This window comes from Hylobates moloch, unplaced genomic scaffold (assembly GCF_009828535.3).
Source record: "Hylobates moloch isolate HMO894 unplaced genomic scaffold, HMol_V3 SCAFFOLD_24, whole genome shotgun sequence".
NCBI classification, from domain to species: Eukaryota; Metazoa; Chordata; class Mammalia; order Primates; family Hylobatidae; genus Hylobates; species Hylobates moloch.
The window spans coordinates 8,905,373-8,933,176 of record NW_026652299.1 but is presented as its reverse complement, the minus strand read 5'-3'; the positions used below and the strand labels follow the sequence as shown (position 1 = coordinate 8,933,176).

General features: G+C 37.3%; 1 protein-coding gene and 1 long non-coding RNA gene across 5 annotated transcripts in view; one reads left to right on the top strand and one right to left on the bottom strand.

The window, feature by feature from the left end:
• LOC131382450 (uncharacterized) lies at positions 1 to 26,311 on the bottom strand. The gene is made up of 4 exons (XR_009211954.1): positions 26,254 to 26,311; positions 2,664 to 2,782; positions 658 to 829; positions 1 to 59 (listed from the first exon to the last, which is right to left on the bottom strand). It is a non-coding gene; the product is annotated as an uncharacterized LOC131382450 (long non-coding RNA).
• Positions 8,725 to 27,804, top strand: part of KYNU (kynureninase) — a 146,952-nt gene continuing 127,872 nt past the window's right edge. For 2 of the 4 annotated variants that reach the window (XM_032145769.2, XM_032145772.2), the window contains exons 1-2: positions 8,725 to 8,807; positions 16,179 to 16,366. In XM_032145769.2, the coding sequence (XP_032001660.1) occupies positions 16,198 to 16,366 (169 nt within the window). In that variant the 5' untranslated portion in view covers positions 8,725 to 8,807; positions 16,179 to 16,197. Of the gene's footprint in view, positions 8,808 to 13,361; positions 13,403 to 16,178; positions 16,367 to 26,464; positions 26,651 to 27,804 lie in introns of those variants that run through there. The other 2 variants (XM_032145770.2, XM_058434427.1) reach the window with 2 other exon arrangements.

The following is a 27,804-nucleotide window of genomic DNA, read 5'->3' as shown; positions in this document are numbered from 1 at the left end:
CCAGGAGTATGTTACAAACTTTTTTGCTCCTATTATTCTTCAGGTTCTGGGTTCTTGTCCTGCAACCAAGAAGAATGAGGTATGCAGACACTGGAGAGTGAGCGAGGCAGAGAATCATTTTATTGAATGACAGAAAAGCTCTCGACAGCAAGAGGGCACCCAAAGTGGGTAGCCCACTGTGTTAGAAGGGCCAGAAAGCAGGTAGCTGTCTGTGTGGCTGAGTCTGGGGTTTTTATAGGTTTGGAATGAGAAGGTGAGGGTTGTAGGTAGCCTTGAAAAACGCAATATTTGATTGGTTAAAAAGCATTATTCATCATGCCTGTAATCCCAGCACTTTGAGGGGCCAAGGCGGGTGGATCACCTGAGGTCAGGAGTTCAAGACCAGCCTGACCAACATGGTGAAACCACGTCTAGGCTAAAAATACAAAATTAGCGGTGTGTGGTGGCATGCTTGTAATCCCAGCTCTTCAGGAGGCTGAGGCAGGAGAATCACTTGAACCCGGGAGGTGGAGGATGCAGTGAGCCAAAATCACGCCATTGAACTCCAGCCTGGACAACAGAGTGAGACACCATCTCAAAAAAAAAAAAAAAAAAAAAGCATTATTCAGAAAGGACCGATCCGGAAAAAAGTGGGCAAACAGGAATAGAAGTTCTTACTCCGGTCGTAGACTGTATCTAGAATCAGCATCTCAGTTTTCAGGCTTTAAATTGTCTTTGATTTGCTGGCTGCGTTTCATCAGGAACCCAACCCTGTCGGCCTAGGAATTTGTCTGTCTCCTGCCACTACCAATGACCAGTTAGACTGAGACATGCAGCGGGAGGGGGAATGCTATAGAAGGAAGGAGTAGACAGTCATTGGTCAAAGTGAAGACTCCACGTTTTCTGTTAAAAACCCAGTAGAATTTTTGAGTCTATGCTTTTTGTGAAAAGTCATGGATAAGAGGAAATTAGAAAGCAATTTCTTCTGCCTATGTCTTCTTGCTGATTATTTTTTTGTTCTATATTCATGTCTTTTCATTAATTAAAAATCTAAGGTAACCTGCTTAGCTACTCATTGGTGTCAGTAAAACATTAACCTATTATTGCATCCAGCCTGTGTCAGTGCAGTGAGTCCAAAGGTCCATTTTTCAAGCACAATAAAGATATAGGGGTCCTGTATGAGAGGAATTGTTTTTTGTTTTGTTTTGTTGTTAAGAGAGACAGGGTCTTGCTCTGTTGCACAGGGTGAAACACAGTGGCAGAATCGATATAAGTGTAAAGTGGTATGTAGATATTTATTTAAGTATGTGCCTTAAAAAAAACTAAATAAAATGACACAAAAGATGTTGAAAAAGAGTAAATCAAAGAAAATATACCAAAAAAAATCAACGAAACAGGTTTTCTTATATTAAGATAAAAATTAAATTCATAGGAAAAAGTATAACATGAACAAATGGGAATATTTTATTGAGTAAAATGAAAATAAATAATAATAGTTTTATCTATTAAGAACATTAACTTGTGTATACACTACATATTCTAGTATTTTTTCCCAGTTTGTCATTTGTCTTTTGTCTTTATGCAGGAAGGTTAGGAACGAGGCAGGATCATCAAACCTGAAAACTGGGGATCTCTGAAGCCAGTGGAGAGCCCAAAGCATCCATAAGGCCAAGTAGCCTAGAGATGCCCATGAAGGGAATGCAGGGAGAGATCCTTCAACCTTCACATAATGAGAAGCCTGCAGTTACAGTGAAGAAACAGTTTAACTTAGCATAACATTTATAAGTTGGAAGAAAACATTTCTAACAAATAGAACTGATATTACTCAGGATATAAAATGTTCTACTGCAAATAACGCAACAGGAATATGAACCAAAGTTATGATTACCTTTGTCTTAGCATTCAGCTAGAGGTTTTGAAATGCTTTACTGCATCACAGCTGAGAACTACTAAGAGTCAATGACCCTGCTCCTTTTGGTGTGTTGCGGCAAAGAGGAGGCTGCAAACTGCTGTTCCTGGTAAGTTTGATAGAAAACTGCAAGGCCACCTTTCCATGGTGCAGATTCTTTGTCCTTGGGGCCATCCACATTGAATTGTTTTTCATATACCATACGAAGACCATTTTTGAAATTAAAAACAATAACAATTTCTTAAAATGAACGTTAAAATAACCAGGAGATAATTAGAATTATGAAATTAAACCAATGAGATAAAGTGAAAGAACAGAATGCAAGAAACTAAGAAGTTGAGTAAAAATAAAGAATAAACAGCATAAGAAATAATAAAGCTAAAACTGTGCAACAGAAAGCAATTTAAAATAATTAATACTGAAATCAGTAAAATAGAAATAAGCATAAAGGTGAGTTATGAAATAAACTAGGGAAAGAAATAAAAGGAATAAAAAAGAGTTAAAAATGAATCAATATTAAAATAATAATAAAAAGAAAATATAAGAAACAAATTGGACAAAAGTGAAAGAGACGAGCAACTTGATTGGAAAAAATAAATGTTAAAAAAATAAGTTGAGGGGACCACACAGTGTCTCATGTCTGTAATCCTGGCACTTTGGGCGGCCAAGGTGGGCAGATCGCTTGAGTTCAGGAGTGTGAGATTAGCCTGGGCGACGTGGTGAAAACCTGTCTCTACAAAATATACAAAAATTAGCCAGATGTGGTAGTGCTCACCTGTGGTTCCAGCTAGTTGGGGAGGTTCAGATGGGAGGATCACTCGAGCCCAGGAGGTGGAGGTTGCAGTGAGCCATGATTACACCACTGCATTCTAGCCTGGGCAACAGAATGAGTCCCTGTCTCAAAAAGAAAAAGAAAGAGAAAAAATCAGTTGAGGGTAAGGGGATACAGGGATCTCACTGTACTTTCTGCCCAGTTTTGCTATGAACCTAAAATTGCACAATGGAATAGAAGAAAATCTATATAAAAGAATAAACATTTTTTTAAATTAAAAATAAGCTGAAAAAGGAAAATACAGTTCAACACCATGTAAAACAACAAAATATGGTAAAACAATGCAGCAGGGAAAAGCTGTAATTTATTTTAGACTGAATTAGTATATCCTGAATAAAAAGAATTATGACCGTTATGTAATTTTGAGTGATATTGCTCAAAGCTATTGCACACATACTTGGTTGTTTACTTTGTATGTTTGCAGGATTATTTAAACTTTGTATAATCTTTTTACAAAACAACTTAAGTATAGAATCTTTCCAGTTTGGGAGGCCGAGGGGGGCTGATCACGAGGTCAGGAGATAGAGACCATCCTGGCTAACACAGTGAAACCCCCTCTCTACTAAAAATACAAAAACAAAATTAGACAGGCATGGTGGTGGGCGCCTGTAGTCCCAGCTGCTCAGGAGGCTGAGGCAAGAGAATGGCGTGAACCCGGGAGGCGGAGCTTGCAGTGAGCCAAGATTGTGCCACTGCACTCCAGCCTGGGCAACAGAGCAAGACTCTGTCTCAAAAACAAACAAACAAAAAACCAGAATCTTTCAAGATGAAAATAAAACCTGTTTATCTGAAATAAATAATAATAATTAGCTCTGATGAAAATAGATGTGATACAATTCCTTACCAACTTTTGTTTTAATTGAAACAGTATTTTGAAGCTTACACTCCTATTCTTAATCAAGCTTTGGAACTGAAATTAGCATAACTTCAGAAAATGAACAGGAAATCTCATCTTTTTGTATGATCTGGAATAGTTTGAATAACATGAGATTCTCCTAATCTTTAATGCTGTGCTAGAATTCATATGCAAAACTTTTCAAACGTAATGTAATGTTGCCTTCTATTTTTTTTTCTGTACTTCCTGGCAGTGGGGATGTTTCCTTTTATACAATAACTCTTTAAATGCATTTTTAATCTCCTCTAAAGGAATTGTTTTCTTCAAGTGTTTCTCTTATTTGGTCAGTTTTGAAAATTTGTATTTTGCTAACTAATTATATTTTTCCTCTAAATTACAAAAATATTTCTATAGAGGATACTATTTTCTTACATGAAGACAAGTTAAAATTTCAAATGCATTTGTCCTTTTCTGTTTCTTGCTAGCTCTTATTCTTATCTAATACTCTGCATCTTCCTTGTCTAGATTCAGAGCCCCTTAGAAGCACTTTTCTTTGGCTTTTGGGGACATACTGCACCATTCTTCAGATCCTAGTCTAGTGAACTCTTTCCCCTGCCTGCAATGTGGGGTTAAGACAATTTAGGAATTTGCTATATTTTGGTGTCTGTCATACTATAAGCTATGAGAAGTTTCAAACGACTGGCAAAATGGTGGGCAGATACTGGACACTTCCAAAATGGGAAATTTTACAGCATTTATTAGTGACACTAGAAAACACTTTGCCAGACAAACATAGGAAAAAAGGACAAATCTCAGAAAGGATCTTGAATTGACATCTCCAAATATCAGCTCTACACTATCCCTGTTGATAGTCATTTTTAATATTAGAAAAAAAATTTTCTGTTGTGAGTTGTTATGGTAAAAGAAGGCATGTACATTGTACCTTGTACTATAGGAAAAAACCCTGGTGTATGAAAGCTTTGTCTTTGAATGGAGATTTTGTAATGGCTGCTCCCGTTTTCCAGAGTCATCGTGACGTCAGTGATGTTGTTATGTGGTCAATGATGTCAATATGACTCAAGTCACTTTGGGTTTTTCATGTTTTACAGGAAACTCAGAAATTCCTCATGTACACAGTCAGACAATAGAGCAAATTGACCTGCAAACACATATAACAGAAAACTACTAAAGTTCCCCTGCTACCGCACATGACTTAGATTGCCTTCTATACCTTTGTGAGTTTAACAGTGAGGGAAAAGTTCTGATCTAGGAAACAGGGAATGGGTTATAGGAATTTCAGATTCTAAATAAATTTTAATCACCAACTGGCAAAATGTCATTTGCTTATAACGAGCCCTTGCATTTTCCTCTGAAAAACTGAAAATACAACATATAGAGGGTAGGAAAGTCCCTGCCCATTACTGAGAAATTTTTCTAATAACCAGACTATGTACCTCACAGGAGGGAAAAAGTAGATTGTCTAAATATAGCCTAGTGATTTATTAGCATATTAATTTGCTTTGCCTTCCTGGTTGTAGAAGTGAGGGAGAGGGAGAAGAAAGGAGAGAATAGGGGAGGAAATGAGAGTGCAGTGGAGGGAAGAGAGAAAAAGGGAAAAAGAAAAGGAGAGAGAGAAAGAGAGGAAGGGAAGGCAAGAGGTGGGCATTGGAGAAAGAGGAGAGAAGGCGAGAGGAGTGAAAGAGGAAGGGGCAGCAGGAAAGGAAGGAGAGGGGAAGGAAGGGCAGGTAAGGGGAGAGGGAAGAAGAGGGGAGAGGGAAGAAGAGAGGGGAGAGAATTTTGTGTGTGCTCTGTTTTTTATATTTTCCCCTATCCATATAGAGAAGATGCTGTAGGTTCCTTGGCAGAAATTGCTTAAGGCAAATCTCATGACTGGCATTTGAGAAAGTTATTGTTACGTTATATTGGTTATCCCCAAGGAGAAGTTTGGAAAGACTGATTGGGTGTGCAGGGCCCTGGGGATATGGTGAGGGGAAAGGAGAGGCAGGAGGGCAGAGAGAAGGAAGCTAATCGGCCCCTCCCATCTGGGAACTTCCCAACACCCTGTGTAAAGAAGGAGAGTTCCAATAACGATTCAGAGTAAATTTTTCTCCTAAGAAGTCACATGTGAGCTCTGCATTTTTATTTAATTCTGAAAAATAGTGTATTGTGAAATTTTCTGTTTACCCAAGTTTGAGACTGCAGTTTTTTTATTAGTTCTCTCCTAACTTGTCCCTGTCTTTAATCTCATTACTCATTTCACATACTGAGCACCCAGCATTAGGTGTTATGATCAGACTGGTAATGCAGCCTTGTATTCTTACAGAAAGAGTTTGCCGCTCTGAATTTAATTTGGTTAATGATCCAGCAAGCACCCATTTTAGTCTACTAAATGCCACATACTGGCCTAACTATGGCGAAAAGGCCCTGAAGAATAAGAATAAAGTTCATGGTTCAAGATTACCTTTTGAGAGGACAAAACTTTCCCATATTTCCAATAATCAATTTTTATAAAATAGACTAGATCTTAATTAAAAAAACAAATTAACCAATTCAGTAGATATTTATTTCGCTCCATACATAGGCAGAGCTCTGAGGAGGATAAAATTAGTCTTTTCCTCTCAGAAATATATCATTTTATAAGCAGATGCCATACCTGGAAATTAATAGACAACTCGGAATTGTACAACAGCTTATTCTGGCAACACTCTTTTTCTTCCTGTTTCCAAAAGGAAGGAGTGATAGCTCACAGTGTTCTCTGTTTAACCTCGACTGCTGGCCCTGTAGTGGGTCTTGCTTTCACCCCTCCCCGCATGACTCATTCTCTCATAATTCCCTTCTGTATTTAGTGGCATATGTTATTATACAAGTTTTGCTCCCCATTACATCCCTGGCATTTCACTTTGTGCTTGGTACTAATAATATGCTTAATACTTTTCTTGAATGAATGAAGGTGTCAGCTGAAGAATGACAGGTTCATACATTTGGAAAGGAGAGCTTCATTTCACATAAAAGGTTGCAGCCTGCAGGGTGGTCATTCTGACCTCTGAAAAGCGTAGCCTCTGGTCAGAAGCTGGAAACAGACATTTCGAGGGAGGAGCAAAAGAAACAAATTTATGTTGAGTGGGGTAGCTGAATATATATATTCAATAAGCTATAGGGGGAGCCATGAATATTTATGATGGGAGAAATGTGCGCATGCACAATGGAGTTTCATGCCTCACCATGGGATCCGTGTTCAAAATGACAGCATTAATACAATCTGAGGGGTGGTTTTCAGCCCAATGTGAAGGAGAGGACATGAAAACCTTTACTGCACATTCTCCATAGACTAGCCAGAAACACTCCATGATCAGTATTCTCTTTTTGTTCCAAACCACAAAAGTGGGATAACATCAGGTGATGGTTGATGTCATTGGTGTAGTCTTTTGAAATGACTGGTTTCTGTTTAGCCATAGGGCAGAAAGCCTAATCATAGTCAGTGATGGAGCGGGTATGTGTTACACTTCCTATCCTGTCATGGCCAAAAACTTAGTTTTCAAGTTTACTCTGGGGTCCCCTTGGCCAAGAGGGTGTCCGTTCAGTTAGTCTAGGGGCTTAGGATTTTATTTTTATTCCTCAAATGTAACAAATTTAAAGAAAGAAAGAAATTTATGAAACATAAGAAATAGAAGTATAGCGTAGACCTCCAAGCAAGTTCTTTAAAGGTGACAAGTTAAACAGTAGTTTTTAAGATAATATTTTGATGAAATTTTTAATCATATTATTACAAGATTTTAGAAGAAGCACGATCTTGTGAAAACAAAACCTTGATGTCCATATCTCTCTCTCTAAATCTATAGTCAGTCTTTAAAAGAGTGACACAGAAATGACACAGATCCGCCCTCTGGTTCACTCCCCGTATATTAGAGCCTGGTAATCTTCCAAAGTTTTTACAGCATAAGGCATACACAGAATAGATGCAAAAAAAGTACACCTTCTGAAATTTCCTGAATGGGTTCAAATTTTTACTCTTCTAAGTTAATCAATTGGTAGTCTACTTACTTTATAGGATTATTGTAAGGATAGGATTGATGAAGTGAAATATATTTTCTTTTCACTGGTCAATTACTGGTATTAAAGCAATTCCATGCACTTTATCTCCCTTCTTGGAAACTGGAGAGTAGCACTTTTTGTCTGGTTACTTAGTATTAAAGAAAAGACAATATGTCACTTTTGACTTGAGTGTCATGGTACCTATGGCTTTCTACCTGCATGGTTTTATCATCTCAATAATCCTGGGAAGAAGGTATTTTTAAGTTCATTTGATAAATAGGAGACTGAGCCTCCACAAGGGTTAAGTGAATTGCTCAGGGTTATACAATGAACACTTGATAGAAATGATTAAATGACACTTTACTTGATTTGTTGTGGGTTACTAAATAAAGCATAGGTGTGCATAAGTCATTCAATTATTCAGGCACAGTCTTCATCCCTAGTCCTAATATTGAAAGTCTTTGCCCTTCGTTTTTATAACTACAAGGATATTCATCAAAAGACCCAAGCTCAGGAATAAGCCTAAAGAGGTAGTCAAACTAGAACGAAAGACAGTTCACAGACTTAAATGAATAATTTGCATTAATGAAGTTTGCCAGGCTAGTTTCCACTTGAATCTTCAGATCTTTCTTCCTTCACTGTCTTGTTAACTGTCCAGATTTATTACCTAGGAGTTTTTTAAAACTCACATATTAGGCAATAGAGTGTATTCTGGAATTGAGAGCCTATTTTAAATTTTTGACTAAAAAGTTAAATGTCATAGATTCGACCATCAGACTGAAAATCCTCAGTGTATTTGACGGAGGGTACTGTCTCAAAAATCCAGAGCTGAAAGTGAAGAAGTAAGGCAAAATTTGGAATTTAGCTCTAGGACAAACTCATCAGTTCAGAGGTCAGAGATTTATATGGTTAAAGGACAAGTGCGTGTTTACCTGAGTTTAAAGAGCAAAGTTGCTTCTAGAAAGAAGCCCTCACTGGAGGCTCTGGCATTTGAAATGGTGGGCAGGAGCACGTGGTGCTTAAATTTCTGACAGTGGCTGTAGATTACAGATTGGTTAGGGGAGAGGAAGTAAAGTATGTTTATAAATTCTCCACTGGGTGGAGTCTGAGCAGTTCTTTGAATTTCTCACCCTAAGATCTGGCCTGTACATTTGCACGGAATTCTTGAGAAGTTCCTGGAGAGATTCTGGGAGCCAAGCACTCCATTGGAATCCTAGCTGGTAAGCTTGAGGCGCTGATAAAAACTCTCTACCCTAATGTTTACTCCACGTTTTTTCCAAATGAAACTTCTGTCATCTAGAATCCTTGTCACAGTGTTTTAGAGGTTTTTTTTCTGCTGCTCTCTTCTTTTTATTTTTTTCATGTTCTTCTTGTAAATAAAAATGGTGTGACCTTCCTAAAGGCCCCACCTCTAGGAATGGGTGAAATGAAGAGATCTTTACCAATGTAATGGAAAAGAACTGATGAACATAGTGCACTGAAGATGGTTACATTTGACAAACCAAACTTAGTCCTGTTCTTGTTTGAGTTTAAGCGGTAAGATTAGGTCAAACTCCAGAGGAGGGAAAGATATTCTTAAACAGATTTTAAGTCTGCTGTTTTCTGGTAAGTTTAATTGTCTTATGCTGCTAGTAGTCATATTAAATATTTATTTAGAGAAGTGAAAATGCCCACTTTTCAACAGAGTTTCTTCCCCTTTCATTTTATGAAACCTAAGAAAAGAAAGTTGATACACTTTTTAAAAATATGCTAGATTTTCTTTTTTCCTTTCTGCTTTTATTTTGAGGCCAGTGGAGTGTTATTTAGTAGTAACATTGAAGCAAATGTATTGATTTTCTTAATGTGTCCAGCAAGTAATTCATATCCTAGATATGAAATATACACTTGTAGCAGAGTAATGTTACCCATTTCTCAATAATATACTTAAAGAATCTTGCTCAATATGCATATTGTTTTTCCTTTTTTCTTCACTAATGAAAAACTACACATTTTCTTGACATATTTTTAAGTCAGGTTCTAAACTTTGAACTCCTGTGTACAGTTTGCTCATTTCAGGCATGAATGTGAAACTGTGTAAAGATTAACTACCAGACACTCACAGTCATTTATTTAACTATTTAGCCCTAAATCAGTGGGTGACTAGGAGATTCTGAATTCTGTGATTTCCTTAAAATCAATCAGTTTTTAATTATTATACAAACTTTTTACCTTAAATTTATAGCTGTCTAAATAAAATTGTGAAAGCACAATTTCCAAACCTAAATCAAAGGCACATTGGTGCTGTCCCTCAGAAGGTATTGATAATTTTAAAAAATATTACAAACTATCATTTATCTTTTTATAAAGGACCTAATGTCATTTGAGCTTAACCATAATCCTTTGAAGAAAGTAAAATTTAACTTTAAGTAACATTGACATACAGAGCAGTTAGGTGACTTGTCTGAGACCATATGGATGTATGTCCCCCTTCTTGATAAAATTAACACTAAATATGTAACATTTGAAAATTTGTAAAATATGTAAAAGTTGAAGTTTTTAAGAGTTTGGATTTAAGTTCTTCCTTTCAGAATATGAGCATGTCACTTTATTTGCCAACTAAACATGGCATAACATTATGGCTTGTGAACACTAATTGTCTTAGCTGCTGGGGCGAATGCAGAATTAAGCAGCAATTAGCATGAGTGAACAAATTGCATCCTTAGAGTGAGTGCACTGTGCTATTCTGGGAACTAAAGACTATATTTCAGTCTATGCGAAGTTGTGCACAGTGGTGGAGTAGGGCAGGGTGCAGTCATTTGGAAGACTGTGCCCATCAAGTATCTCAAGGTACCCCACATGTGACAGGCCCAGGAGCGGAACCAGCCACTTTAACTTTTGCCTGGCTGAAACTAGATGGGAAGGATGGATTAAAAAGGTAAATCGATTCATACATAGCTTGTGGTCCTTTGCAGCTTAAGTGTAGGACTGAAAATAGAAGCCAAAGAAAAAGGGAATGAGCTGAAGAAATACACACACGTACACACACACATCAGGAAGCAACATGCAAGGAAAAATAACGTAAGAGGTTCAAGGCTTTGAGGAGGAATTGTGCTCTGTGCATTCCATTCATGGGCTTTGCCAAAGACCAGCACAATGGACTCAGCATCTCAGGCATGGTAAAGTACCCTACTGTGCACTCTGCTATCCTTTTAGTCCACTGTTGTTTCTACTCTGTCTGTGCCAGGTTTTCATCTCAATATGGAGGAAAAGGACTATCCATCCATACATCCAAATAAATATAGTACCTGGCAGAATGTATTATTATCATAAGTAAAGTACATAAGTAAAGTACATAAGTGTGCTCTTAATTGTTATTGGTGTTCAGAGAAAGACAGGCTACTTTTGCCTGAGACATCCTAACAGGCCTCTTGAAAAAAGCATTAGAGCATTAGGTCTTTGAAGTTTGGCTAGAATCCAAACAAGTTGAAGTGGAGACCATCTCAATATGGAGGAAAAGGACTCTGATGTCTCAGGATTATTACAAGGACGAAATAAGATACAGATAGAATGACACTAATCAGTATCATTTTTAAAATAAGGAAAGTTGAATTTTATTCAGAATCTGTTGGTAACAAACTAATCTCTTTATTTAAGTAACCCCACTTAGAGTTTAAAGTCACCTCCAATGAACTCAAAGGGCTGACCTCCCAAAGAAAGTCTCAAATATAAGGCAAGCTCTCTTGATTCTGAATTTCATTAGAAATGTTTGTCTAAGTCTTTCTCATATGGTCAGAATGAGAGAGGGTGTCCTCCTAGTAATATGTCATTATGTCAAATAATTCATCAACCAATTTTGTTTATTCTCTCAAACAGCCACTTTGGCGGCAGGGGTACTGTGTCTAAATGAGATGGCTATAAAGATAAATTAAACATGATTCAGGCCCCCAGGTAGAGTTCAGTTTAGTAGGGTAGAACAGCACTCAGTCCAGCTACCATAAGTAACATGTTTGTTGTAAGACTAATTTGATAGCAAGGCAGAAAAACATCTCATGGAATTTTAGGAATAGCCAAGAAGATGGGTCCCCTGGAGCCTTGCACATAGCATGTTGCATGAAGGATTCAGTGACTCACAAAATGGGCTTGTCCTGTCACCTTTTCAGGAGACATAGCTGTTCAATCCCTTGCCATTGTGTAACTAAGTGACTCTTACTTGCTGCTAGAATCACTTCATGCTTTTCATGCTTTAACAATCAGTGTTTCTGTTTTACTTTGAAAAATGAGTCATTCTATGACAGTATTCCTCCTAGACCCTAGCATTTCATTAGCTTCTATCTATGATTATTTTAAATTCTAGCTCCTGTATCTAACTGAATGAATAAGCACATCCCACAGCTCAGATTCCTGAAAGAATTTGATTATATGCTCAGCTAAACATCATCACTGTTTGGTTAGAACTTTTATAGCAAATAATTCACAGATCTTTGATGAAACTACATTGTCTTTAGTGGGTAAGTGTCCAACAGAGGTCTAATAAACTATGACCAGGCAATTGATAATGCCAAGTGGTAGAGACACAGTGATCTGTCTTCAAAATGCAGGTTCCTTCATCAGAAAGCTATGGGTGGGGAGCCATTTAGAATCAAGTTTTAGGCATAGCAAATGTTTTTGATCTTTCCTATCCATACATATGTCCAAATAAATATAGTATCTGGCAGAATGCATTATTATCATAAGTAAAGTACATAAGCGTGCTCTTAATTGTTATTGGTGTTCAGAGGAAGACAGGCTACTTTTGCCTGAGACATCCTAACAGGCCTCTTGAAAAAAGCATTAGAGCATTAGGTCTTTGAAGGTTGGCTAGAATCCAAACAAGTTGAAGGGGAGCAAAACATTTTAGGCAAAGGAAATGGCATGAGAAGAATCACAGAAACAGAAAATTTCATGTGGAGGACAAATAATACTTATGGTCAGATATTGAAAGCACCATCCATCGATGTTGAAATCCTATGCTTTTGTACAGAACCATGGATTGAAGCAGTTAGGAGTCACGACTGATATCAAAGTAAAAAACATGCAATGGTGAAGCTTGGTATCTTTGTCTAGGAATATAAAGAATGGCTTATCAGTGGAGACCATTGACAATTGAGAAAAGAAGAAGCCCAAAAAGTACAAGAATGAATCGAGAGTGCAAGAAGAATGTCTGTTTTACTGGCATTATGTAACACTCAGATATGCAACTCTTTATTGCCAAACATTGTGTGTGTTAGTTAAGGTAAAAGGTGAAGGGAGGCAGAAGAATGGAGATTGAATTGAATTCTAGAGCTTTAGTTCTGTGTGAGTTTGGGCCCCCAGAAGTTCTAGGCATTAAGTACAGTCTGAATTGAAAAATATTAAACATATCTTGTGATCCAATATTCCCCTAAGTTATACACTCAAATATCCAAAGACCAGCTTGACATTTCTACCTGCATGTTCAATACTTATTTGAAAATATATCCTAAATAGAATTTTTTTTAAAACAGTCATGCTCTGTTGCCCAGGATGGAGTGCAGTGGTGCAATTAGCTCACTGCAACCTCAAACTCCTGGTCTCCTTCCCCATCCTCCTCAGTAGCTAGGACCACAGGTGCGTGTCAGTGCAAGCATACCTGGCTTTTTTTTTTTTTTTTTTTTGGTAGGGATGACATCTTGCTACATTGCCCAGGCTGGTCTCAAACTCCTGGCTTCAAGCAATCCCCTGCCTCGGCCTCCCAGTGCTGGGGTAACAGGCGTGAACCACCACAACCAGCCCGCTAAACTGAGTTCCAATTTCCCTCCTCAAAATTTTTCTTCCCCAGGTATTTTTATTTCATCATATTTCACATATTTGCCCATATCCCAAAGCTAAAAGAAAGCTCCTTTCCTGTCCTAACTAGAAATAATCTATCCGCCAGTCCTATCTACTTTTTCTCCAAAATACATAATAAATCCGCACTCTTCTCTCTACCTTTGCCCTCATCACCAAATTTAATTCACCACCGTTTCTTTCCTGAACTACTGTGTGATCCTTAATCGGTCTCCCTTTTCAACTTTTTTAAAAATTTTTTTTAAAATTATACTTTAAGTTCTAGGGTACATGTGCACAATATGTAGGTTTGTTATATATGTATGTATGTGCCATGTTGGTTTGCTGCACCCATTAACTCGTCATTTACATTATGTATTTCTCCTACTGCTATTCCTCCCCCATCCCCCCACTCCATGACAGGCCCCAGTGTGTGATGTTCCCCTTCCTGTGTCCATGTGTTCTCATTGTTCAATTCCCACCTATGAGTGAGAACATGTGATGTTTGGTTTTCTGTCCTTGCGATAGTTTGCTAAGAATGATGGTTTCCAGCTTCATCCATGTCGCTACAAAGGACATGAACTCATCCTTTTTTATGGTTGCATAGTATTCCATGGTGTATATGTGTCACATTTTCTTAATCCAGTCTATCATTGATGGACATTTGGGTTGGTTCCAAGTCTTTGCTATTGTGAATAGTGCTGCGATAAACATACATGTGCATGTGTCTTTATAGTAGCATGATTTATAATCCTTTGGGTATATACCCAGTAATGGGATCGCTGGGTCAAATGGTATTTCTGCTTCTAGATCCTTGAGGAATCACCATACTCTCTTCCACAATGGTTGAACTAGTTTACAGTCCCACCAACAGTGTAAAAGCATTCCTGTTTCTCCACATCCTCTCCAGCACCTGTTGTTTCCTGACTTTTTAATGATCACCATTCTAACCGATATGAGGTGGTATCTCATTGTTTTTAAAACTCATTACAGAGAAAAGTGATTTTTATTTAATGTAAAATTATATCACATACTTTTCTACGCAAAACTCCCCAATGGTTTCCCAGTAAACTTATAAAATTTCAAATTTCTTTCTAGTTCCCAAATTCCTTTATGACTACCTTCTGCTTTTGCTTTTTGCCTGTCACAGTTTGTCATTCCTCTTTCCCTCTTTTTCCCTCCCTGGTGTGTTTAGTTGAACAAGCCAAGCCCATTTCCACCCCAGGAACTTTGCACTTGTTGCCAGGTTCCTCCAGGTCCAGGTCTTCACATGATGTAGACATTCTCATCTATCACTTTCTCAGAAAGATGAACATGACCCTTTAAGGTAGCTCTTCCACACTCCAGTGACTCTGTCCCATTACTCTGCTGTTTCCTCATAGCTCTTAAGTCTGAAACTACATTGTTTTTCTATTCTTCCTTTACAAATAAATTGTACAAGGGTTGGCACTTATGCACTCTCTCATACACCGCTCTCCTGCCAGTGCTGGGAGCCACATAATAGGTACCAAATAAATACTTGTTGAAAGAGTAAATAATTGTATAAATTAAATGAAATCAGCAAAACTATATGTAAATCTAACTAGCCCAAAGGAATTTTATTTCCTGTAATATCATTTTGTTCAATTTCAAAAAACCAAACTTAGGAGAGGAGAAAGATAAACAAACAAGCTTGGGTGAAGTTTAAAACATATGTGATTAAATCTCCATTTTCATTTATCCTTTTCCGAAAAGTGGGAAATGTTGCATGATAATTAAACAGAATACAATGTGGTTTCAAGAAACATCACACAGTCCTGTTTGTTCTAAGATAATAAATATGGTGTTGCAAAAGAAGAAATTTATAATTATTAACAGCAGCAGGTGGATGAATCTCTTTGGTATTCATATGAACAAAATATTAACATTTTAAGTAAAGTTACCTTTTCCATGAATATGATTTTCACTCACAAAAAAAGAATTTTGTTCAGGTTCAATATGTCCATAGTTTTAAAACCATGATCCAACAACCACTGCGGGTGGGACAGTGGAGTTGGGATATGGAGAAGGACAAGCTAAGTGGGATGCTGCTTTTCGACAGTTTGACAAAGATCATCCTTACCATTATCTCCTCATAAGATACCTAGAGGAAAAGGTGATGACGTTATATATATTTGGAAGCCACCAGTGTGGTACATATTTCTAGATAATAAGAATGGAATGAGCTAACATTTACTGGGAACTTACTCTGTCCTGAACACTATTATCTAATTTAGTCCTTTCATTATCTCTAAGTTACTATTATTTTGTTTCTCTTGTCTTTTTTTTTTGGTTTGTTTTTTGAGACAGAGTCTTGCTCTGTTACCCAGGCTGGAGTGCGGTGGTACAATCCCAGCTCACTGCAACCTCCGCCTCCTGTTCAAGCGATTCTCCTGCCTCAGCCTCCCGAGTAGCTGGGATTACAGGCGCCTGCCACCATGCCCAGCTAATTTTTGTATTTATTTTAGTAGAAGTGAGGTTTCACCATGTTGGCCAGGCTGGTCTCAAACTCCTGACCTCAAGTGATCTGCCCACCTCGGCCTCCCAAAGTGCTGGGATTACAGGCATGAGCCACCACGCCTGGCCTATTTTCTTCTTTTCATATATGAGAAACACTCATGCATAGGGTTTAATGCTGGTTGGTTAAGTATATTATTCCTGAGATTGGGGAAAGGGGAGTCTTAGTGAAAACAAAAGGTGTATTACCTAAAGGGCTCATTTTCTACAGGAAAATTATGGTGGCTAGATAATGTTTTATTATTCTCTTTCAGTTTTAGAGAACAACTTGTAATGGAGCCTTCATCTCTTGAGCTGCCAGCTGACACAGTGCAGCGCATTGCGGCTGAACTCAAATGCCACCCAACAGATGAGAGGGTAGCTCTCCACCTAGATGAGGAAGATGAACTGAGGCACTTCAGGGAGTGCTTTTATATTCCCAAAATACGGGATCTGCCTCCAGGTAAGAATGCTGGGAAGGTTTTTAAATTTTATTTATTTATTTATTTTTGCTACTGCATGTGTTTATTATATAATCTTTGGAAATCATTGTTCTATTACATAATAGAGCCGTTGCAATTATGTTTGAAAAGCAGAAGATCCCTGGTGCTCCCAATAAACCTGTAAGCCTACCTTAGCCTCACATTGTCTGTTTTCTCCCCCCTCTGAATGAAATACATACAGGGTACTTATACTGTCAACTACTTCTCTGAACAATCGAGTGACTGATTGAAAATTATAGGCAGATACATTTACTTGTTCTCTAAGCACTTGGGATTCAAAGCAATTATTTTAGAATGCAATGTTAGAATAGCTCTTATATTCTGGCACTTAGTTTATAATAATATGATGTTTGTCTTAGAGAAAATATTATTTTGTGACCTGGATATATTAGGATGGATGTTATACGAATAGCCATCTTTGCATGCTGTAAAGATGGTGAGTGTGAGTTACCAAGAAAAGAAACAACAAATGCCCAACAAATACATACTACATTTTAAAATAATGTAGTAATCTGACTCTGTTCTGGGTTTGAGGAAGTCATTTAAAAAAATAAAACATAAGTAGCAAAGGTATAACAATAAAAAATGATTCATCATATTTAGCTTTACTCCATTTTACATTAATAAAAAAGGTTCCCAGGTTGAATGGAATTAGTCTACCAAACTGGGTTTCACATCCTTTATAATAGTCCGATTCCATTTTTATTCAGATTAAATAAGGTACAGTTTTGGGTATACAGTTCTCAGGAGCCATGAAGTTCAGCTAACAAAATTTCAGGATGTCTGGTTTGTATAACGCTAATATATACTATGTAACAAATGTTAAAAACACCTATTTGTCTTCAACTATGTACCCAGCAACCTATAGAATTATTATTTTTGGAGACTAGCATAGCATCAAGAAAATAAACTTTCTTTAGCAGTTCTGAACAATGAAAAACAGAACAGAAATAAACAAGTTTTGAACAAATGAAAGGCTCACAACTCCCAATGTGAGATTTTTTTTAATCTTGAAGAAAGTCTACAGGCATAGCCTGTACATTTTTGATGTTTTTCTACTGTATATTATGTTTTCTCTGGGTTTCTAATATAAATTTTATTAAAATAAATACTTTCGTTTTCTATTCTTAGATGGTGCCTGAGATGTTATCAGAGAAAGGGGTCAAAAATATTTTTAATCGGCTTTTGTACTTATGTTCAACATTGTCCTAAAGAGCACAGCTGAACAATAAACAAGGAAAAGAAAGGAGGGAGAGAGAGAGAAGGAAAGAAAAGAAAGAAGGGAGGAAAAAAGGAAGAGATAAGAAAGAAAGAAAAAGAAAAGCAAGAGAAATGCAAGGCATACATGTGGAAAGATATCTTTCTAAAATTTTTAAAATCATAAATATTCCTGTTTGAAACATCCTTATACCTAAATTTCTGAAAGCATACTGGATAGCCCCATAAGGCTTTTGCACAGACACAAGACAAAGACCATCTTTTTCAGAGTGTCAAACTGCCATCCCAGAAACAAGCTGTGCAAATTTACGTTTCTTCCAACAGTGAAGACAATTGCCTCACTGACTGTGGGGATCACTAGGATTGTTTTTGTTTCTGTTTTTTGGAGACAGGGTCTTGCTCTGTCACCCAGGCTGGAGTGCAGTGGCGTGATCTCAGCTCACCGCAGCCTTGACCTCCCGAGCTGAAGTAACCCTCCCACCTTAGCTCCTGGGGTAGCTGGGACTACAGGTGCGTGCCACCATGCCCAGCTAATTTTCGTATTTTTTGTCAAGGCAGGGTTTTGCCATGTTGGCCAGGCTGGTCTCAAACTCCTAGACTCAAGTAGTCCTCCCGCCTCAGCCTACCGGTGTGCTGGGATTACAGGTGTAAGCCACCATGCCAGGCAGGATTAGCAGTTTTAAGAATCTTTGCTCATTAGATAATAAAAAAAATTATTCCATTCTTCTTTGAATTTGCAGTTCTTAGACAACCGTTGGAGATTGTTGTCATAAACTCCTTGGTCATTGCTTTCCTTTTTGTCTTAAGTTGCTCTTAATGTATACATTTAATTTTAAACTAAAATAAATATAAGTGGTAATGTTTTTTTTTTTTCTCTTAAGGATATAAACTCCTTCTCTCATGTATCTTAGGGATTTTAAGTGAAAATGTCCAGTCAATATAGCCGGCTAATAGCGGAACCAGAAATGGGTTCCAAATATTGTGACTGCTAGCCCATGTATCTTGACTTAATCCTGCTTTTGCTTTTTTAAAATCACTCAATTGAAGTATAATTTATGGACCATAAAATTCAGCCATTTTAAGTATACAATTTAATAATTTTTAGTAATTGCATATGATTACACTACCATTATAATCTAATTTTAGAACATTTCTTCATTCCACTTTTTTATCTCTAGCCTGGGCAAACAGTAATCTACTGAACTTGCCATTATTTTGATCTATATAGAAGATTATTAACTCAAAGAATGTTTTTACTATTAAGCTATATTTGGAGAAAGAAAAGGTGTTCCTTTCACTATTCTTTTCATAGTCAAATAATCCTCTCCTTCAATCTTACCACACATCCAGGAGAGAGATCAGTAAATTGACACCCCACTTTAGTAGACTTTAGTAAGTACTTATAAAATTTAAAGTTATCCAAACAAGATCTTCTATAATTTTGCCCATGTAATTGTTTAGACTCAGATGCAACTGGCATAGCAAAACAGTCATGCTTAAGTTTGTCTCCAGGGCTTCCATATAACGTAATAGAGAGCCTCTTAAACCCAACTGTTTTTAGGCTTAGAAGGCTGTGACAGATATGAGGTATCAGTGCATGAAATATAGGAAAGCATACTTTTCTCTATAAACTAGAATCTTTTATTCAACAACAGATAAAGATATGTTAAATAAAAGATTTTATCCAGCTATAAAAGGACATGTACTTATAACTGTAATTTTGATAATCTGATAAATCTCTAACTTGCATAAGAAAACAATTAAGAGCATTCCTTAGTTAAAAGTTTAATTTTGTAGACATTGAGACTTTTTTTTTTTAGATGGGGTCTCACTCTGTCACCCCGGCTGGAGTGTAGTGGTGCAGTTTTGACTCAGAGCAACCTCCACCCCCCTGAACTCAAAGAATCCTCCCTCCTCAGCCCCCCAATTAGGTGGGACTACAGATGCATACCACTACACTCAGCTAAGTTTTTGTATTTTTGTTAGAGACAGGGTTTCACCATGTTGCCCAGGCTGGTCTCAGACTCCTGAGCTCAAGTGATCTGCCCATCTCAGACTCCAAATTGTTGGGATTACAGGTGTCAGCCACCATGCCTGGCCAATATTGGGAGCTTTTCACGTTACTTAAATTCTGCATTTAGTGGACATATTTGTTATCTTGTCATTTCATTTGCATTGGACTGTCTGCTCCCTGAGTGTAGGAACTGTCTTCTTTCTCTGTGAATGCGTGGGAGTCACCTAGGCAGATCTTAGAGTGGAGTGACGTCCAATCACGAAGAGGGAACAGCATTTGCAAACACAAAAGAGAAAGCATAGTTGCTTTGATCCCTAAGAATAGTTTTACATGATCAAAGCATGTCATGTAAAAAGCTGGGTATTGGTAAATAGTAAATAATAAGGTATGGAATAGGGAATACAGGGTACTAGGATGATTGGTATAACAGGGTGAATAGTAAATGAGTGCGTGTGGGTACCTAACAGTAAGTCTGAAGAAGTAAATGTAATAGAAGTGGACGTAAAGGAAAATATTCAATAAATATATGAAATACTCATTAAATTAACCTGATTTAGTAGTAGAAGAGGCATACTATGAGCCATAATTTCTGTTTTAGGTGAATAGTGGTGATATTCACTGATATAATTAACTTGTTTTGGAACAAAACAAGTTATTCATTGAAAGAGAAACTAGTTTTTCATTTGTTTATCTCTTGTTGCCCTGTCACCTGTGGCTTTGACCTCCGAGTCCAAGAAGGTGGCAGCTGTTACAAGCAGTGAGAAGCAGGCAGTGACAAAGAAGAAAAGACAAATAATGCGTGTGCACTCTCCCTTGAGAAAGGTTTCAGTTTGCCTCATGAGTTTTAACACATGTATAGACCTAAGCCCCCTGGGCCAGTGTTTGGTCATGGCCCTGCCTATCTACAAAGAAGACTGAGTCTAAAACACAATTTTTGTTCTTGATGGCCACATGCAAAGCTAACAACTCTATTTCTGTAAAGGAAAAATGAAATGCATGTAGGGTACAACTAGCAGTTGAGTTTAGTTAGAAGGCAGAAATTTGACAGTCATCAGCATTTAGTTAATAGTTGAAACTGTGGGTATGGATGATATTATCTTGGCATCATACCTAAGTGAGAAGAAGGTGGTAGAAACAAAATTCTAAGCATTGACAAAGAAAGAACTCTAAAAGAGCCAGAGACACAGAAGAACAAGGAAAGTGTCATGTTCTAAAACCAAGGGAAGAGACATATTCAAAGAAATCAGAGGGCTTGCCATCATCAGCTATCACAGAGACTGTATAAGCCTTTCATTTTAGTAGTCAGGAGAGCTTTATTAAATTGTCTTAACTTTAACACCTTCACTGGAATGACAGGCAGGGAAACTATGTATTTCTAGATGTCATTGAAGGAGTAAAGTATTGGAAATGAGATTTTTTAGGCTTCTTTTCCAAGAAACCTTGCTGTGAAAGGAAACATAACAAGGAACAAAAGGAAATGAATGAATGCTTTTTTCAAGGAAGGTGGGGGCTTGAATATGATTGTGCATTGAGAAGATGGTATGGGAAAAAAAAGAGACAGACAGACAGACAACAGAGGTAAATATGATTTTCAGCCAAGCAGAGTCCATGCTGGATTTGTTGTCTATTCCCACCTTTTTCAGCTCATGGAACCCAATATTCTAAGATAATGCAAATTGCTAAAGACAATCTTTCCTTACTCTGTAAGGATATATTGGCCCCAATGTCTAAGGTCAACATTATCCAGATTGAGATTTTACAAAGAAATCTCAAGGTCCCAACCAACTTTTCCATATTTTTGGGCAATATGATACCAGGCATACCTCAGCCACAGGACAAAGGACTGGGAATAGAAAGATTCTTACAAGGAGAGTACACTTTCACCTTTGCCTGGGACAACGTTTTGTCTTTTCTGTCTTGTCATATGAACTCTTTCCTCAAGGAATTTTATCCACAAAGGCGTGGAAAATCTCTTTTGGAATCCTCGAAATACAAAGTGTCTCTCCCTCAGATGCCACACTGCTCATCAATCTAGATCTCAGAGAGAACTAATGGGTTCAAAATTAGACAAGAGTATCTAAGGAGTGTGTGCAAGTAGACTGTAGTGATCCTACATTTTTCTCCATCTTCTTCCTGAAATTATAGGAATTATATTCAAAGTCCAAGAAGCTTGTTGGGAGCATAGTCTTGTATGGGGCATCCCTATTGGAAAAAGGACATGAATATTTCCTCAGCACACCACCAGGAAATTTAATATTACGAGCTACATAGCAACACAAAAAAATCTTCACTCACTACCTTCTGAATAATAGTAAAGATAATATACTTTTTTGTTTACTAAAATGCAGAAGTCATACATCTCTACAAATTCTACAACATGAGCACCTCTGTGTAACAAGATCCCAGATCAAGAAACATAACATTGCCAGCACTTGGGAAAACTGCCTCCTACTCCCTTTCAGGAACTCCTTCTTTAGGGTTAACCAGTTTTTCTGTAGCCAGTATTTGAGTATCAGCTTCTGAAGTTTTACCTAAAATTCACTCCAGGTTCTTTTTTATTCAATGACCCAAACCTGTGGATCTGGTCTAACGTATGTGAATGCCACAACTTAAAATATATTTAAGAAAATATGTTAATAGAAAATAGGTCTAAAATGAAAATATATATGTTTCCATATATAGAGAGAGATGGAAGAATATATGTTTCCTTTTTTAAACTAATGCCATAGTTCAATTATTTAAGCCAGACAGCTAAAACTGCTTCTTTTTGTCCAACTGTATGGTTCACCCCTGTAACCCAGTACTCTTTGGAAGGCTGAGGCAGGAGGATCGCTTGAGTCCAGGAATTCAACACCAGCCTGGGCAACATAGTGACACCCTGTCACTACACTCCTTTTTCTGTTCATACTTCTATTTAACAAGTGCTGCTGGACCGTTATGTTCCCAGCATTTTATTTTTTAATTTCATCCTAAGATCTGCTCTTATCCCCCAATAAGAAGAATTGGTAGAATATTCTCTTTCCTAATGACAGAAGTATGAAATAACTTATTCATCAGGAGAGTTTATTGATATTGTTAATATTTAAATACACATTCCATAAATTGGAATATTTTGTTGTACAGTCTGAGTTTTAACACATGTATAGAATTACATAAACACACCTTCTCTCAGTATATAGAACAATTTCATAACCCCCAAAAGACTCCTTTATGCTAGCCCTTTGTAACCAATCTCTCCACTATACCTCTAATCCCTGACAACCACTAACCTATTTTATATCCCTATTGTCTTTTCCAGAATATCATATGAAGAAATTATGTACTGTATTTAGTCTTTGGAAACTGGTTTCCTTTACTTAAGGAAATGCCTTTGAGATTAAGCAAAGTTATGTCAATAAAGTGTTTCTTTTTATTGCTGAATAGTATTCTACCCTAAGAATGGACTACAGTAGTTTATTCATTTGTCCACTAAAGGCCATTTGAGCTGTGTCCAATTTTGGTGATTATGAATAGCTACTATTAACATTCATGTACAGGATTTTGTGTGAATGTAAATTTTTTATCTAAATTTTTTTAAGATCAGATAGTAAATATTTCACTCTTGACAGGTCTCATGTATTCTTTTTTTATTTTTATGTTTTTAGAAAAGGTCTTGCCCTGTCACCCAGGCTGGAGTGCAGTGGCATAATCACAGCTCACTGCAGCCTTGATCTCCCTAGCTCAAGCAATTCTTCCATCTTAGCCTCCTGAGTAGCCAGGGCTACAGGCGTGCACCACCACACCGGGCCAATTTTTTAACTTTTTGTAGAGATGAGGTCTCACTGTGTTGCCTAGGCTAATCTTGAACAAAGCTCAAGCAGTCCTTATTCCTTGGCCTTCCAAAGTGCTAGGATTACAGGTGTGAGCTACTGCACCTTGCCAGGCCTCATATATTCTTTCTCGTCTTTTTTTCCCTTTTTCTTCTCCTAGTTTTTCTTCTCCCATTTATAAATGTAAAAACATTCTTAGCTTTCAGGCCATACAAAAACAGGTCATGGGCTTGATTTGGAACTCAAACCACAGTTTGTCAAGTCCTGTTTTAGAATGCTATAAGTTGATTGCTGGATCATATTATAGGTATATTTTTAACTTTATAAGAAACTGGCAAACTTTTCCAGAGTGGCTGTACCATTTTGCATTTTGCATTGCCACTAGTAATGTGTGGGAATGTCTATTGTTCCCCATATTCACCCCCAGTTGGTATTACCAGGTTTTTTGTTGTTTTGTTTTTTAGTCACATATGTTTGTATAAGTATCTTATTTTGGTATTTATATGCATTTTCCTAATGGCTAGTGAACTTAAGCATTAAACATTTCATCAGCTTATGTACCATCCATCCTCTAAAGAAATGTCTGCTCAAATATTTTGACCACTTTTTTTTAATTGGATTTTTTGTTTTTTAATTGTTGAGTTTTGTTTTTTGGGGATTATGGAGCATTTTTTTTTTTTTTTTTTAAGAGACAGAGTCTTGTTTCATTAGCCAGGCTGGAGTGAAGTGGTACAATCATAGCTCACTGCATCGTTGACCTTCTTGGGCTCAAGCAAATCTCCTGCTAATTTTAAGAGACAGGGTCTCGCTTTGTTGCCCAGGCTGATCTTGAACTCCTGGCTTTAAGATGTCCTCCCACTTTGACCTCCCAAGGTGCTAAGATAACAGGCGTGAGTCATGTTTTCAGTTTTAAGAGTTCTTTCTGCATTTCAGCGTACAAGTTGTTTGTTGAATAAATGATATGAAAATATTTTCTCACAGTCTGTAGCTATCTTTTTATTCTCTTATTAGCATACATCACAGAACAAAAGATTTTAACTTTGAGGATGCACAGTATATTTATTTTTTCTTTTATGGATTGTGCTTTAGTTACCATGTCTAAAAGCTCCTCGCCTAACCATCAGTCTTAAAGACTTCTTTCGCCCATAATTTATTTAGAAGTGTGTTAATTTCCAAGTATTTGAACATTTCTCAGTTTTATTTTTATCATTGATTTGTAGTTTAATTCTATTGTGGTTAGAGAACATTTGTTAAGGTTTGTTTTTGACCCAGGACAATGGTCTGTCTTAATGACTCTCCATGTGCATTTAAAATAATATTTATTCTGCTGCTGTTTGCTGGAGTGTTCTTTAAAAGCCAGTTACATTCATTTGCTTCATGGCATTTTTCAGTTCTGGGGATTATTTGTCTGCTAATAAAATGTAACCTAGTTCCTCAGAGGACGCTGGTCACAGATTTATGGACATAATCATAAATCCCACTTAAGCACTATTCCAAATTGCTGAAACTCAATTCAATATTGCCAGCAACAACAACAACACAACAAATAAATCACATTAGTACCACAATTATTAAGACTGGGAAAGTTTTATAATTAGACAGTTGTCACCCAACAAATTCATATTAGATGCTTGTAATTTTCTTGGTAATACCAGAGATCCAAATAATCAAAGCACAAATGAAACAAACACAGCTGAAATCTTTATGCTTTCTATTACTACTTATAATACAATCAGCAACAATTTCAGGTTCACCAATCTGCAGAAACATTGTATATCTTTAGGGATGTGCTTTTCTTCTTTTTCCTTAAATTCTTGGTTAAAAAAAAATAAGCAACACTTAAGTTTCTCAAATGAACCGTCATAATATGTTAAAATTTTAACCTACGAAATCTAAACAGGAGAGCATTCTAATGAAACCCCTAAACTCGCCTGGCCTTTTAGTAGAGTATTATCTTTACATACAGATATGGAGGAAAATATGTTAAATGTAAATTCTTTTTTCTTCTCCGTATCTTCATTTATTTATTTATTTATTTGAGACAGGATGTCTCTTTGTCATCTAGGCTGGAATGCAGTGGTGCCATCAGATCTCACTGCAGCCTCAACTTCCCGGACTCAATCAATCCTCCCACCCCAGCCTCCTGAGAAACAGGGACCACAGACATGCACCACCATGTCTGGCTAATTTTTAAAACTTTTTTCCCAGGCTCAGTGTCCAGCTCCTGGGCTCAAGTGATCTGCCCACCTTGGCCTCCCAAGGGGCTGGAATTACAGGCATGAGCCACTGCACACAGCTGAATTCTTTTCAAAACCAACAAACCATACATTTCTCATAGAAGTTAGCTTCCACAGAGATGTTTTCTTTTCTTTTTCTTTTTTTTTTTTTTTTCATACTTCCAGGCCAAAAAATTGTCATCAAGATCCTAGCAATTGCTGCAGCCAATCCCAGGACTTTGCTTCCACAGTAGCTGTTGAGCATCAAACGCTCTCCTAAATCACAGACCACAACTTTGATGAGCTTTCATTCTTAGCTATGTCTTAGGATTCTCCTGAAATATGAAAGGTAGGAAGTGGTATTCCCTAGTTCAAGGACAAAAAAATCAACTTAAATTCAATGGTATTAAAAACAATGAATATTTACTTCAAAAAACTATTATAAAGCGAAATATGTTACAAACTAGTTTTTCCTTCTAAACTCAAATACCTAGCTAGTAATATTCCAAAAATAAACATTAATTATATGCAAAGAATTTTTAAATTTTTGCAATGCTGAAATTAATCAGTGGGAATACTGATACTCTTACCGGTGGGTCTTTGTTCTTAGAGCTCCCAAGATGGGGCGGGCCGCTCCCAAGATGGCAGCAAGCCTTTTGTTCTCTGACCTTGGGTTCTTGGCCTCACAGATTCCAAGAATGGAATCTTGGGCCATGCGGTGAGTGTTATAGCTCTATTAGAAGCTGTGGGTCACAGAAGAGAACCATGGAAACCAGCGACTAGTGTTCAGCTTGATTAGGATGAACCCGGGCACTTAGCTGTGCAGGAGCAATGTCGAGCCTTTAGCCCAATCGGGAGCAGAAATGGGCGCCTTGCTGGATCAGGAGCACAGCGGACACCCTGCCAGATCCAGAAGGGTGGGAGTCAATGGCGGGTCTGCGATGGTGGCAAACAGCAGTGGTGGACCCGGGTGGGAGTCAATGGCAGGTCTGTAACGGCGGCAAACAGCGGTGGTGGACAGTGAGCAAAAGCTCAGCTCAAGCCGTAATAAACAGGGACCAGAAGAGTGTGCAGTTGCAAGAGTTAATAGAGTGAAAGCAGAGCTCCCATACAATGGGAGGGGACCCAAAGGGGGTTGCCACTCCCTGCTTGAATGCCTGGGTTTATATCCCGATCATTGTCCCTTTGTGCTCTCAGGCAATATATGATTTGACTATTTCTTTACCTCCTGCTTTTAGCCTAATTTGTATTTTAGTGAGCCCTCTTTGCTACCTGATTGGTCAGGTGTGAGCTGAGTTACCAGCCCTGTGTTTAAAGTTGGGTGTGGTCACCTTCCCCAGCTAGGCTTAGGAATTCTTATTCAGCCTAGAAAATCCAGCTAGTCCTGTCTCTCAGTACTTCAAATATTCTTTACACAGACGAGCCATTTAAAAAAACATTTAAAATGTTACCTTTGCTTTTCCATCAAAACATGTCGTTACTTCTAGGTTTCCTCTTCAATTTGTAAAAGGAAAAGGAAAATATAGGTAGTTTCTCTATTAAATTTACACCTGATTTTCAATATGAGTTTGTTTATTGAGTGTTTGTATATGTGCGTGTTTGGGAGTTAGAAGTATGCTGAGATTTTTATTCTTTTAGCCCTTGGGGGAACTGGACTGGGCCCTTCACCTCTGTCCTAACGTAGCTTTTTAATTTTATTACAAATGGGAAACAATGTAATTTTCTGTATGTTTCATCTGTGAAAAGTATTGGAAAGTTTTGAGTTCATATGTATTTTATCATTGAATTTTAAAATATTTAAAATGAACTTAAATCTTAAATTACAGTAAACTTATGCTGTAGTAAGTTGAAGGTAAGCTACCTTTGTGACCTTGGATAATTTAATTAAATTGAGAAGTCTCATTTTTTGTTTATTTTTTGTTTTGTTTTTAATGGGTAAATTAAATGCCAGGCCTTCTGAAGTGAGTTCACATAAGGAATTGGTTGGGGGATTTTTTAAAAAAAATATGCCTATATTAGAGTCCTACATCAAAAAATTTAGAGTTTTTGACTCAAACCCAGGCACTGGTATTTTGTTCAAGCTCCTGATGTGATAGACCAGTATCTAAGTCCTAATAAAATATGAAATGATCAATTTTTTT